Raw genomic sequence first — 12450 nt, forward strand, 5'->3', positions numbered from 1 at the left:
ACTATTTCACAGCTTGATTTTTTTATTATTTCATTTACATTTTTATTTCACAGCAGCTAATTTCCTCAGTAATTGTAGTTAATGGAGTGATCCTTGTCTCCATGCTGCAATCACCAGTCATGCTTTTGGGGGGACTGTGGGCTTGGCTTGTGGGGCTGAAGAGCAGCTCTCAGAAGCTGCTAAGCCAACCAGTCTAGATTTAACTTTAGGAAGAAAGAAAAAGAATCCGACCAACAAAAACTTCCAGTGAGATGGCACTGTGTAATTCTAGGGGCCTGAGAAGGCTTTGAGGTAGGTATTAGTGAACCTGTTTTAAGAGAGGGAAAAGACAGAGCACACCAGGAGGAATGGTGGATTGTTAAACATAACTTGCCTCAGCTGCTGCCAGCCTTCCTCTGCCTGACACGGCACTGTGGCTTCACAGCCAAACAGGCCCAGCAGTCCCCGTTCTGATGTATGCATCAGACTTCACCACAAATCCTCCAGAAGACAAAACAAATTTTGGAGTATGACACTTCTCTCAGAGAATTCCATGTTAGAATCAGCTGTGCTCAATGTACAGGTCAGTGGGATGACCAGAATTTATTGATTTTATCCCCAGAGCCAAGCAGTCAGTCCAGCATTCCTGTCTACTCTGATGCCAGCCCCTGTCTTGTGTCCCAGCTTGCTCCTCAGATGGAAAAGGTCAGGCAGGAATGTCAGGAAGCGTATTTAACAGAGAAGGAATCCTGAACTGCATTCAGGTACTACCCCAATCTTCCTCAGGACTGGGACCATAACTGGCAGTGAAGCTTCTTCCCAGCTGGGTGATGCTGTACCCTAAGCTCCGCAGTGTGGCTGGACACACAGGTAAGGCTGGGGCTCAAAAACTGTTGGCAGTGAGGTGTCACCTTGTTTGGATGCTGGGGAACAGGCTGGGGCAGAGCTGCAGGTCAGTGGAACCAGCAGTGCTGTCACCATGTCACTGCACTGGGGCAAGCACAAATCCGTCACCTTTAATCCGCCACAAAACAGATGCAACTCAGACATTATAGATTAGGCATGCAACATGTCATAGGTAACAAAATGGATTAGATAGCAGTGTATATTAAATAAATCTTTGTAAGTAAAAAAGAAATCACAGAAACAATTGCTGAGGAACATGTCTGCAGGCTCAGGTCTAGAGCTGGTTGGGTTTTCTCTTACACAGCAGCAGCCAAATTCACCATGGACAGATCTTGCACCAGGAGGACATGTGCAGTGGGAAGGAGTAAAATCCCATTAATGTTTATGCTCAAGCCAGTCTACCTTCCCCATGGTACAGAAAGTGCCTTCAGAGTCGGTGCCGTTAGAAATGAACAACCCCAGTGTGAATTAGGTTCATTAGCAAGTGCACACAAACAGGAGCCAGAACAGAGCTGTGTCCCAGAGTGCCAGATTTCATTCGGAACGCCTCCACTGCAAACAGGAATGAGGAAAGGATGGAAAACGAATCACTGTACAGAAAGAATGACAGGGTTCAGCATGTTCTCCTAAAAGGCATAATGCCAACCCCAGCCCAGATGCTTTGTAGCACATGTACAGCTCGGCAGTAACGAGGCCGTTTCGGTACAACAGAGATCTAGACATGCTGTGTCAGGGCTCTGCTGTGCCTTGACACTCTTCTAGTACTTATACAAAAATGCAACATCCAGCCCTTACTTCTGGATACAGAACAACAGTGATGTGCTTCATGAAGAGAGTTGCTTTGGAGAGACAGCCCGTGGAGAGAAAGCTTCCAACAGAGCTTTCTCCTACTCTCCTAATGATTTAGGAACACAAGGCTCAATGTACTTTGAAAAATAAGTCTGGTATGAAATTAAGAAAAATGCTCATTTTTCCAAGTATATGATATTTAATTGTAATGAAATAAAATCTGAAAATGTCTAAATCAATTAGGAAGTAAACATGAGTTGTAATACTATACCTGTAAAATTATTAATTCCATTCATTGTCATTAGAAATTGTGTAAAATATTTATTAAGGGCTTTGCCTACAGAGGCACAACATAAATAGAGTAAGTCCTGCTGAAATGTGATCAGTTCGCAACTGCTGCGGGAACATCAGCAAGGCCACCCCCGGTGACAGTCCCGGCCTCGGGGCTCGGCCCCCGCGCGCCCGGGGTTTGCTGCAGAGCCAGCACTGGGCAGCTGCTGTGCCACAGTCCCTCCGAGTCCCTCGGGCAGGTGCCAAAGCCAGCAGAACGTGCTTGGAGAGGGAACGTGTGCTGCAAAGTTAATCCACCCCTTCAAACCCTTGGGCATTCTCCACGGCCATGAGGAGCTTCTCCCGCAGGTCCTCGAAAGATTCATACAGAGGTAAGTCTAGGCGGTTAAAGCTGGGAGGGACAAGGAAAGAGTCACTTCATAATCCATGGAAAAACAGAGTTTGAAAGAACTTTAAGAGGAGATTAAATAATTAGGGGTCTTGATTAAAAATGCAGCTTGTGGTCCACAGAGTTCCCTGCATTCCTCATACCTGCCCAAGGTGAGCTCTCCAGTAACTGTGCTGCCTTCCCTTGCAAAGCTGGAAGCAGGAATTTGGTAAGAATCACTCAGGAGAGGAAAAAAGCCAACAGAAAGCCCCTCACAGTAGTTAGATGATGGAACACAGTCTTTGTTAAAAGACTGATTTCTTGAGGTTCAGCAAAGATATTCTAGATTTAGAGGACAGATTCTTTGCTCTTTGGGTGGAAAAAACATTAAACATCCAGGAGAAAATCTTCCACAGGTAAAAGTTAGCAGAGAATTGGAACCCAAAGAGGATGGGTTGACTTTGGAGTGTGTTCAGGGCAGTATTGTTGTTTGTGCTTTTGTTTTCAGGTTTGTTTTTTTTATTAAAGCTCATTATTCTATAGAGTGATTAGTTTTATGGAAAGATCCCCAGTCTGTACTGATAGCCTATAAAATAGTTTTCCCATTCAGAACAATTTTTCTTTAAAAACCTACATTCCTGAAATGTAACAGAGCAAGACAAATTTGTACTAAATGCTTTCAATGTTTGCAAAATCTATAAAGCAGGGTTAAATTATCTTATAACCTTACATTTGTTTGAATTCTCCAATTACTTGTGGGCTTTCTATGGCTGTTTCTATGTCTGATGTCTGACTTGCTGTAGTTCATTACATCCTTACTAGGATGTGGGAAGTAAAATAATATCCTTCAGTTTCTCAGTTTGTGAAGGCACTGGGGACCCACAGGATCAAATGCTGTTTGATGCAGAGCTGACCATGGTCAGCAGTGTGTCCCCTATGGCAGGAGCAGCTCTGGAATTTTTGCTTTGGTGACTTACCAGGTGTGAGCTCGGGGCAGCTTATCAGGACTTCCCCACTGCTCTATTGTAAACAGCTGAGGACCATTTGAACCTGAAAATGAAAACAGTATGAAACACAAATTGCCAGACAGTATAGAGACTGCCTAAACATAATTTTTATCATGAAATGTTGGCATCAGTTGTGGGCTGGATTTGTCACCTGTAACAAGTACATTAAAGCAACACGAATGTGGTTCTTTCTTTCCAAGCCCAGTGAGCTGGTTTCTGAGCTTGTACAGAAGAAGTGAGAAGAAATGCCAAGAAAGTGAGCTCAGACATCAGCACTTAAAACTCAGTGCCACGTGGGGCTCAGAGTTTGGCTGGGCTCCCATCATGCCACCAGCAGCTCACCATAAAGTTCAGCAAATCCGTTCATAGGCACACGTGACGTCCCGGTCACAAACTGCAGGAGCCGGATCCGTTTCTCAGCATCCATCAGCAGAACAGCCTGTGGGCAAATGGACACCATCAGCCTTCTGCCCTGGCCCAAAGCCAGCAGCAATCACCAGCCAACCCCTCAGGAGGACAGAACGGGTTGTCTCCTCTCCAGGTCCCAGCTCTGGGCTGCTCTGGCAGGAGCTACACCTGCCCTCACCTGAGTGAGGTGGAAGCAAGTCCTGCCTCCAGCACAACACCCCCCCCATTATTAGCAGTTTTCGTGAGGAAAAATGACTGCAAAAAAGGGCAGTAACTTTCACTTACAGGACCAGAGGTGGTGCCCAGTCTTACCTTCCAGAACCACTGGATAACAGGATGATTTGGGCAGTAACCATTTTTGTAGATGGTGTGTTGTCTCCAGTCATTGACATCCACATCACCAAGGCCACACATCAGTAACTGCAGGGAAGCAGAAGGATGGGATGTTAAGGAGTGTGTGTCTCCCTGCACTCACAGGGTAACAAGGTGTCACTGCCCCTTCTGACCTGAAGGGCTCTGACCTTCAGTCATTTATGCACACACAGGGGGGAGTCTGAGCTTCTTCCCAGAGTATTCCAGTTACTGGAGAATGGCTGCACACTGCCATAATGTGACAGAACTTCCATGTGTTTGCCTCAAATGTGACTGGCAGAGGCAGGATGGCATTGATCCACTAAAGCTACTTCCAGGCTTTCAGAGGCACACCCCCAACCACCTTCCCTGAGTAAGTGCAGTTCTTTGCATGTCATTAATAGATCTATTAATTAGGAAGAAACATCTAATTTCCAACTCTGAGCAAGGCAGCTGTGTCTGCACATTCCCTTAGGGAGAGGGCTGGATGACTGAAGAGCCCAGAACATGGCACATCTGTCAGAGAACTGTCAGCTTGGGGCACCAAATTGACTCACCTCCAGTTCATTTTCATCAAAAATTTTAATCAGATCAATAGGAAGCAGTTCTGTGAACCCCTAAAAAGAAGAAGAGCAGAGTTAAAACTCTCATCCCATATAAATCCTAATTAAAAATATCAATGACCAAATTACTTCAAGCTCAAATAATTAACCTTGAAAGAGAATGACCTTATTCTCACAAGGGAAAGATTATATGTTCTTACACAAGATAAAACTGTAAAATCATAAAACATAAGTATTCTATTTGCATTCTGTGCTAAGCTCCTTGCTCCCTTTACACAGACACCAGTGGGTAAGAAATCTGCATTAGAAAAAAAAAAAATCCCTATTTTTGTGGAAGAAAGGAGCTGAAGAGCCTCACCTCCAGAAAGGCATTCATTTGCTTCTGCACTCTGTTGACAAACCGCCACTGGATGACCAGGCTGCAGAAAGAAACAAAACCCCATCAGATAAACAATCTCATTAGCAGGTCTCAGCAACCCCAAATGCTTTGAGTTTGTCATTTACAACTTCAGCAAGTTCAGGCAACTAAGCAGCTTTCACCAGTTGTTCCAATTTATTGGCTGGTGACTGATGGAATTCTGAAGAAACAAACCAAAAAACCCTGGTGACTATGACCAAATCACAGTGGGAATATTTTCACTCCTGTAGGTATCTACATGAGCAGACATTTTATTCTTCCAGAGCACTGAGTAATTAAAAATTCCCAGCAAAGTCTGCAAGCTCTGAGGAGAGCTGTCAGGACACAGCACCTCGCCTATGAATAAAGAAATAAACTGCAGCATCAAAGGGACACCTTGCTTTCAGTACCAGCCACCCACAGCACAAACACTTCACAGGTGGAGGCATAAAAAATCAATTCCAGGCATGGAAAAAATGAGGTCAAGGCACTGGAAATGAATTCCCAATTTGCATGAATGTAGCAATTTTAATGCCTTTCACCTTGGAGAAGGCCCTGATTTTTAAAATGCCAGCAGGTGTAAGTGAATTTAGCATTTTACATCCTGGTAGGTGGAAAAACTGAGAAAGCTGAAAATTAAATCTAATTTCAGATTTGGCCAATTTTTGGCAGGAACGCTGGCACTGGAATCCTGGCTCTGGTCTGTGACTGACAGAGGAGGACAATGGGATGAGGGCCAGGCTGGAGAGCACCTTCTGGCTCATCTGAACTTGAGCCAGGTGTTGGAGAAGCACATTTCCATGGGGGGGAATTTCAGGAGAACAAAGCATGTCATTTACTTTACTCTTTGTTCTTATATTTGGCTGGATATAACCAATGTTAACAATAAGATTTTTTTTTTTTCCAACAATCCCTGATGCTCTTGTGCAGTACAAACTACAGGAATTGCAGCAGGGTCAGCTGTAAGTACAACTGCTCTTTCATATCCCCAGGTGCATTCCATAATGATACTTACTCAATGTATTCCCGCTTGTTTTCATTTGTTACCATGATTTCGGACCCATTGGGCTTCAGGTCCACTTGATATGTCTGTATTTCAGAAAACCAAAAACCTGTTATTTGAGGACATCTTTGTCCCACTCTCCCTGAGCAGCATTTTACAAACAGTATCAGGAAATCATTAGTAAATTGATTTACACTTTTGAACAAACTTGTGCTGACAGAAGGGAAAACTGGCGGAGAGAAGATGGGTATTTACTAATAATTTTATTTAAATTATTATTTCTAATAATAATTTCATATATTAATATAAAATATAACAATGAAATATATACTTTAAATTTACAAAATTATGATAGTTATTATTTATAATAAAATAAGATAAATCACATATTGAAACTGCCCAAAGCCAACAAGTGTATTACAGAACTTCTCTATTCTGTGGCTTCAATACTCTCCCTAGTTCTCCATGTAATCCATAACCTTATGTTGCTTCAGGAAAAAGGCAGTAAGTGCTGGAAAGTGGATCAGAATGTCTTTTTGACAAGACATTGAGTACATGGTTTGAAATGTTGATGTCAGTTTTTATAAAAGGCTCTATAGTCCCCAGGTCCAGTTGTACCTGGAGCCAGGATCTAGGTCTCAGAAGTAAACAAAGGGAAGATGCTAAAAAAGATCATAAAAGTCTCTAAGCAAATAATTTTAATTTAATGTCTAGAACATTCTCATTTGTAATGGAGAAAGTTACCCACAGACTGTGACCCTTTTAAACCTGCTGCCTCTGTGACAGGCACTACAGAGAGGACCTCCCTGGCTTCATTCTGCCACTCTCCTCTGAGAACACCTTAAACCTCAGAAACCCAAACAGTCCGTGGGCTCAGAGCATGTCCCAGCTGGACTGTGGGACACCTTTATTCCTCTTTGTTGCAAGTATTTTACCCAGTGGCATATCCAGCTTGTCCCAGAGATGTTGTGGCTCCCTGACAGGAATGTGGCACCCCCAGTCCCAGCTGGAACACACCGAGGTGGAGCTGACCAGTGCATTCACCACCACGAGACTCTGCTCAGTACTGAGGTCCTTGTTGGCAATAGCCAGTCCTAAGATGTAAATAACCTTTACATACCTGTCCAAAGTTTTCCTCATCTATGCAAAACATGAGATCCAGCTCTGTAGGGTCGTTTTCCAGGATCCACTTTAGAGAGTTGTAGTATTCACTATCCTAGGGCAGATCACAATTAGGCAGTTTGAAAATGGGCAATTAGTGCAAAGTTCTAGAAACCCACCGGCCTGTGAGCACTGGCATGGGGTAAATGGAATCTTACCACTGACTCCATGTCCTTCAGCGTTATGGGCTTCCCCAGCATCATCTTGTAGAAAGGTCTGATGAAGAAGCCTGTGAGAGAGAGAGAGTGTTACCTGCCCTGCTCTGCCCCTGCACATTCCAGAGAGGCACCACCCCGGCATCTCCTGCTACCTCCTGACTGTAACAGTCCTGCAGCTGCAACACCATCAGAGCAGCTCATGTTTATTTAGGCACAGAAAGTCCCATTTTTCAGTTTCATCAATTATCCACTAACTACCATACTCCACTGACCACTCTAACATTAATGGCAGAGACACCCCAAAGCTGGGGAATTGAGCTCAGGACACTCTATTCCATTTAAAATCACTACTCCTCTCTCCAAGGAGTTGCCTAAAAACCAGGCTGGTGAGCTTCCTCTGCTCAGGACTCTTCTGCTTCCTCTGCTGCAACAGGACTCAGGAAAATCTGGTCAGTAATGTCTGCCTGGTTGAGATTTCAAAATGCAGCAGAAATTGCTATTAAATCATTCAGCAATAATTTTACATATCAAAATATGCTGCAGTTGACCCCCCTTATTTGGCTGCAGGTTTGCATGGAAATGACTGATACAAATTCCATGCTTTTCCTCTAGGGACAGTGCTCATGCTGGTTCTGGAGTTTTAACTTGAGTGGAGGAAAGAGCAAAGCTTTGTATGAAACCCGCTGATTGAGTAAGACACTGTAACTTTATGAATCACCATTCAAGTCTCAAGAGTGCCAGACCCAGACTGTCCCCAGACCCTGGGGCTCTCAAGGAGGTGCATTTCATTCCCCCCAGGCCAGAGGCAGCAGCAGAGCAGGAGCAGGACTCACCGTCCAGCAGCTTCCCGTGGTACACGGCCAGGCCGGCCACCCGGCCAATGAACGTGAAGTACGACAGATGGTCTTCGTTACAGAGACCTGAATTAGGATTAATCTGAAGTGTGTAGTTGTCCCTTTTTTGGGGAAAGAAAAAAAAATAGCTAAAGGACCAAGTCTTTAAATAAGCAGACACTCAGATATGTTAATAAATAACTTGTGCTTAGGGGCATCTCCCTTCAACAGCCTTGTGCGGCTGTGTCCAAGTCCTTTCCAGGCTGCCCCACCACAGAGCCACTGAGGGCTGACAGGGCAGCAAACCAAACCCACTGTGAGCAGGAGATGCCCTCTCTCCCTTGCACTAAGGAATTGCTCCAAGATTTTAAAGGGCAGTTTAAAGTTTTGGGAGGCCACTGCTGAGGAACTCCTGCAGTGTGAACGAGCAGCTGCATTCTGAGCTCGCTCTACAGCAGCGCTGCAACTCTGGGCAGCAGAGGAAAGGCTTTTCTGTGACACTGGTCCCTTCACCATTACTGGCCTCAGGAAACAGCACTTTTGCTGCCCTGGATGTTGTCTGAGCAATGGAAATGTTTTCTGGGTTCTCAAGGACGATTCCAGAGGCCCTCTGAAGGGCAGCAGGAACAGGGCAGTGGGGCTGCCCAGGGCACCCTGGGAAGGAGGAGCTACTTCTGCCCAGAGCAACTGTGTCTCTTATGCAAAATGCAATATATATCCCTTGAGAATACAAATATTTAATGGACACTTACGTTGCTGAGTATTCAAAGAGACCATAGTAAGGGTTAAACATCTCCTTGGACAAGAGAAAAAACCATTCTCTGGCCACACCTCCATAGTCAAGTCCTTTTTCTGACTCAAATTCAATCCAGAGTCTGGCTTTTAATACATCAGGTCTCTTCACAGACATGATTCTTCTGTAGGATTCCTCAAAAATGTTATTTCTGTGTAATTTCATCTCAAATCTGTTGGGTATGTCAGCCTGTGTCAAAGAAGATCAGATTATCCTTGTTAGCCTCAAGAAATAAGTCTTTGGGCAAATTACTGACTGGTAACAGCCCAGTGATAGATCAGACACCTGATGTTCCAGTTCCCCATGTTTTTATTTCCCAGTGCTCTCTCAGTCCACAGGTTGAGAGCATGGGGGGAACTGGGCCAGTTCCAGAACAGTGCTGCAGACTTCTGTGGTAAATATTTGATGAAAACAACCAAAAAAGTATCAAACAAACAAACCGAAAAAGGAGAAAGATTGACTGTGCTCTACTTTAAGGGCATTTGCATTTATCTAGAAAAATATGAGTCTTAAAGACTTAGAAAAGGTTTTTGTTGAGAAACCCATCAAATTCAAACTTTGCTTCGTGTTTTTGGTTCCTCCTTGAGCCCTTGAGGAGCAGCACAATGGAGTGACCTGGCAGGTGTGTCCTGCAGCCCCCCCGTGCTGGTTCTACTCACAGGTTTCTTTAACTTCTTGCGGAAATAGTCGTATTTCTGCTTGAACTCCCTGGAGTACGGCACTGCCTGTTGGGAGCAGAGGGAGCACGGGTCATTCCAGCCACTCAGCACTCTGATACCCACATATTGAAAAGGAATTGACAACCCTGCCACCCACACACTGTGCTATGGGCTCCCCTCAACCCACCCAGGAAGGACAGCAGCCAGGAAGACTGAAAAATCCCACAAATAACATCATTTTACTCTGAAAGATAATAGGACTTTACTACAGCCATTAAATAATCACTCTATGTGTTTCCTTTATTTAAACACAACATGAAAGGCAATTTAAGTAATTCTGTTTGTCATGGCACCAGAAATATTGTGATTGAAAGCATTCAGATGCATCCTTAGTGCTTCTGTGAAATGGATTAGCTCCTGCTTTCCCTTAAAAACCAACAAACAAACCACTGTCAGTCACTCAAGGGGACCATGATCATTTAATTTCTTTCCAACAAACTTTCTTAACAGTCTCTCTCATTTACACTCAGCATTTCTGGGGAGAGCCCTATTAGCAATTTGCACAGTGCTGTGTGTGAGGATCTCCAGTTTTAAATGCCTGATAAACTGGTAAATCCTTCCAAAAGCAACTATGGCCAAACAAGTGACTATTATTAATATTATTACATTATATATTACATTATTGATATTATATTAATATTAAGCAACTGGAATTACACCACGCAGCAGGCTCATCTGCTGTGTCCTGAAACTCTTAAAGGTCAGTCCCAAGGATTTATCCAGAACAAAAATGTACTCTTAGCACCAGACAACATCTTGGGATTGAAAGTCTGGTCACTCAGAATATCATAAAATGGCATAAACAGGCATAACTCAGCATAAAAACCAGCATAAAAAGTCAAAGAATCACTCTTTGATGTTTTTAAAATTTGATACTGAAGTAAAATGCTGTGGTTTTTTTTTTCTAAGGCTGATATTCTGAAACTTCTGTTTACCTGCAGGAGGTTTTATGTCTCTTAAACTGACTGACCCATTTTTTGCCTTTTTTGTCATATTTTGAATCCACATAGGCCCACCTCCCTTCCTCCCAAGTGTAAACAGCGTTTTATTGTCCAGAGATCCCAAAATAAATAGAACGATGTGTCAGCTCAGTAAAATCCTCCTGTCAGTAATGACCCAGTTAACGGGTAAATAGCAGCACCTCTCCATAGGCACCCCCAAACCCTGAACAATCTGGGAGGCTGCCAGAACTTGGTGTGACATTCCCAGCTTCTTCTGATTTAGGATGTGGACCAGCAGAGCTCCTGCTTCCCAGGCTGCCCATCCTTGATCTGGGGAGCAGGCAGGGCCTGCTGCTGCTCCAGCTGGACCCGAGTCAGAGCATTTAATGAAGATCCCACAGCAGTACTTACTGGGCCTGTGATGGCTGGGTTCTGCAGCCTGGGGTCTTCCCACTGGGTAATTTTATTATCTGCAAATAACAAAAGAAATTATCCCATGGCTTCTCTGGTACCACAGTGTGAATTTCTGTTGGTCTTTTCTCCCTAGCACTGCTCAGTTCTGTCAGGGTTAGCAAAGGCTTGTGTCCCCCACCCTCCCCAGTCCCAACACACTGTTTAGTTGAAAACATTCACTCAAAAACACAGAACTACCCCAGAACCCAGGGAATTTGCACTGCTTTAATGGCAACGTCTGCAGGAGCGAGTGAACATGTTCATTTGAACGTGGGCTGGGATTGGAGATACATGGCCTGACAGGTAAAGGAACCCAAAACTTTTGGCAGTGACACCCTAGGTTACCGTTTGGAAATCTCACACAGACAGCTGAAGTATCATACATCTAAATTTGGAGGGAATCACATTTTTCCTAGACTCTGATTTGATGAGGAAGTAAAGGGAGGCAGAACTGTCCTGTTTTGGTGCAAGAGAATCACCCAGTTATGGCCAACGGAGATACTGGCAGTGGCACAACACAGCCCAGTTCTTTCCATCTACAGCTTTGAAGAGCACCAGGAGGTGACAGGAAAGGTTCTACAGGACCATGGTGGGACTCCCCTTCCCTGCTTCCAGACAGCTGCTCCTCCCAAGATTCTGAACACGACAGAATCACAACAAAACAATGGTGTTGCAACAATAAGACAATGCTCCAAAGCCCATCCCAGGTGCCACCTGCAATGGAGAGGTGTTGGACACCCATGGCCTGCCATCCCTCTCTTTGTTACAGACACTGCTCTGGGATAGGAACTGGGTATCAGGAATCAAGATTGCATTTTCCATGTTTCTGGAACTGGAAAAGCCCTGTAAGTTTTGAGCATCCCAAGCTGGTTTAAGAGGGACTGGATCTGAAAGACGCCATTCAGCAAATGTTAACTGGAGAAAATTCTAAAGGATTGCAAGCACATTTCAAGACATTTGATCTATTAGTTAATTTAATAGTAAAATACTATTTAATTTCTCTTCACACATTCAAGCTATTTATCATTTATGGGAATGCTGGAGGGCTGCCAGCCTGAGCCCCAGGGACCCCAGAGATGCATGGAGCAGAGCTGCTGCCAAGGCAGGACACACAGCCCAGCCCTTTCCATTTTCAACCCTTACACTGGAATTCCTTTCTACAAAGTTCTCTGGTCACCTTCTTGACACCAGCAGCCACAATTCACAGTGCTAGTTTTCTGTGAAATCAGAGGTAACACAACTGGAAATGACCGACAGTGTGCCAGCTCTTTGCTCTCTGGACTTCAGAGCGTGCAATGACACCAACAAATCTAAGTCAAAGTTCCTTTTCA

The 12450-nt window shown here is 44.2% G+C and overlaps 1 protein-coding gene across 6 annotated transcripts in view; it reads right to left on the reverse strand.

Annotated features, from left to right (window-relative positions):
* Positions 1-33: 33 nt before the first annotated feature.
* The window catches only part of LOC310922704 (E3 ubiquitin-protein ligase NEDD4-like), an 86917-nt gene continuing 74500 nt past the window's right edge, over positions 34-12450 (reverse strand). For 3 of the 6 annotated variants that reach the window (XM_083883445.1, XM_083883444.1, XM_083883443.1), the window contains 13 exons: positions 11078-11136; positions 9666-9731; positions 8966-9195; positions 8214-8335; positions 7381-7451; positions 7182-7277; positions 6074-6147; positions 5020-5080; positions 4656-4715; positions 4060-4167; positions 3682-3778; positions 3310-3382; positions 34-2356 (listed from right to left, as the gene is read on the reverse strand). In XM_083883445.1, coding sequence (XP_083739571.1) covers positions 2254-2356; positions 3310-3382; positions 3682-3778; positions 4060-4167; positions 4656-4715; positions 5020-5080; positions 6074-6147; positions 7182-7277; positions 7381-7451; positions 8214-8335; positions 8966-9195; positions 9666-9731; positions 11078-11136 — 1220 coding nt within the window. In that variant the 3' untranslated portion in view covers positions 34-2253. The remainder of the gene's footprint in view (positions 2357-3309; positions 3383-3681; positions 3779-4059; positions 4168-4655; positions 4716-5019; positions 5081-6073; positions 6148-7181; positions 7278-7380; positions 7452-8213; positions 8336-8965; positions 9196-9665; positions 9732-11077; positions 11137-12450) is intronic. The other 3 variants (XM_083883447.1, XM_083883446.1, XM_083883448.1) reach the window with 2 other exon arrangements.

Source organism: Zosterops lateralis (genome assembly GCF_965231275.1).
Source record: "Zosterops lateralis genome assembly, chromosome: Z".
NCBI classification, from domain to species: Eukaryota; Metazoa; Chordata; class Aves; order Passeriformes; family Zosteropidae; genus Zosterops; species Zosterops lateralis.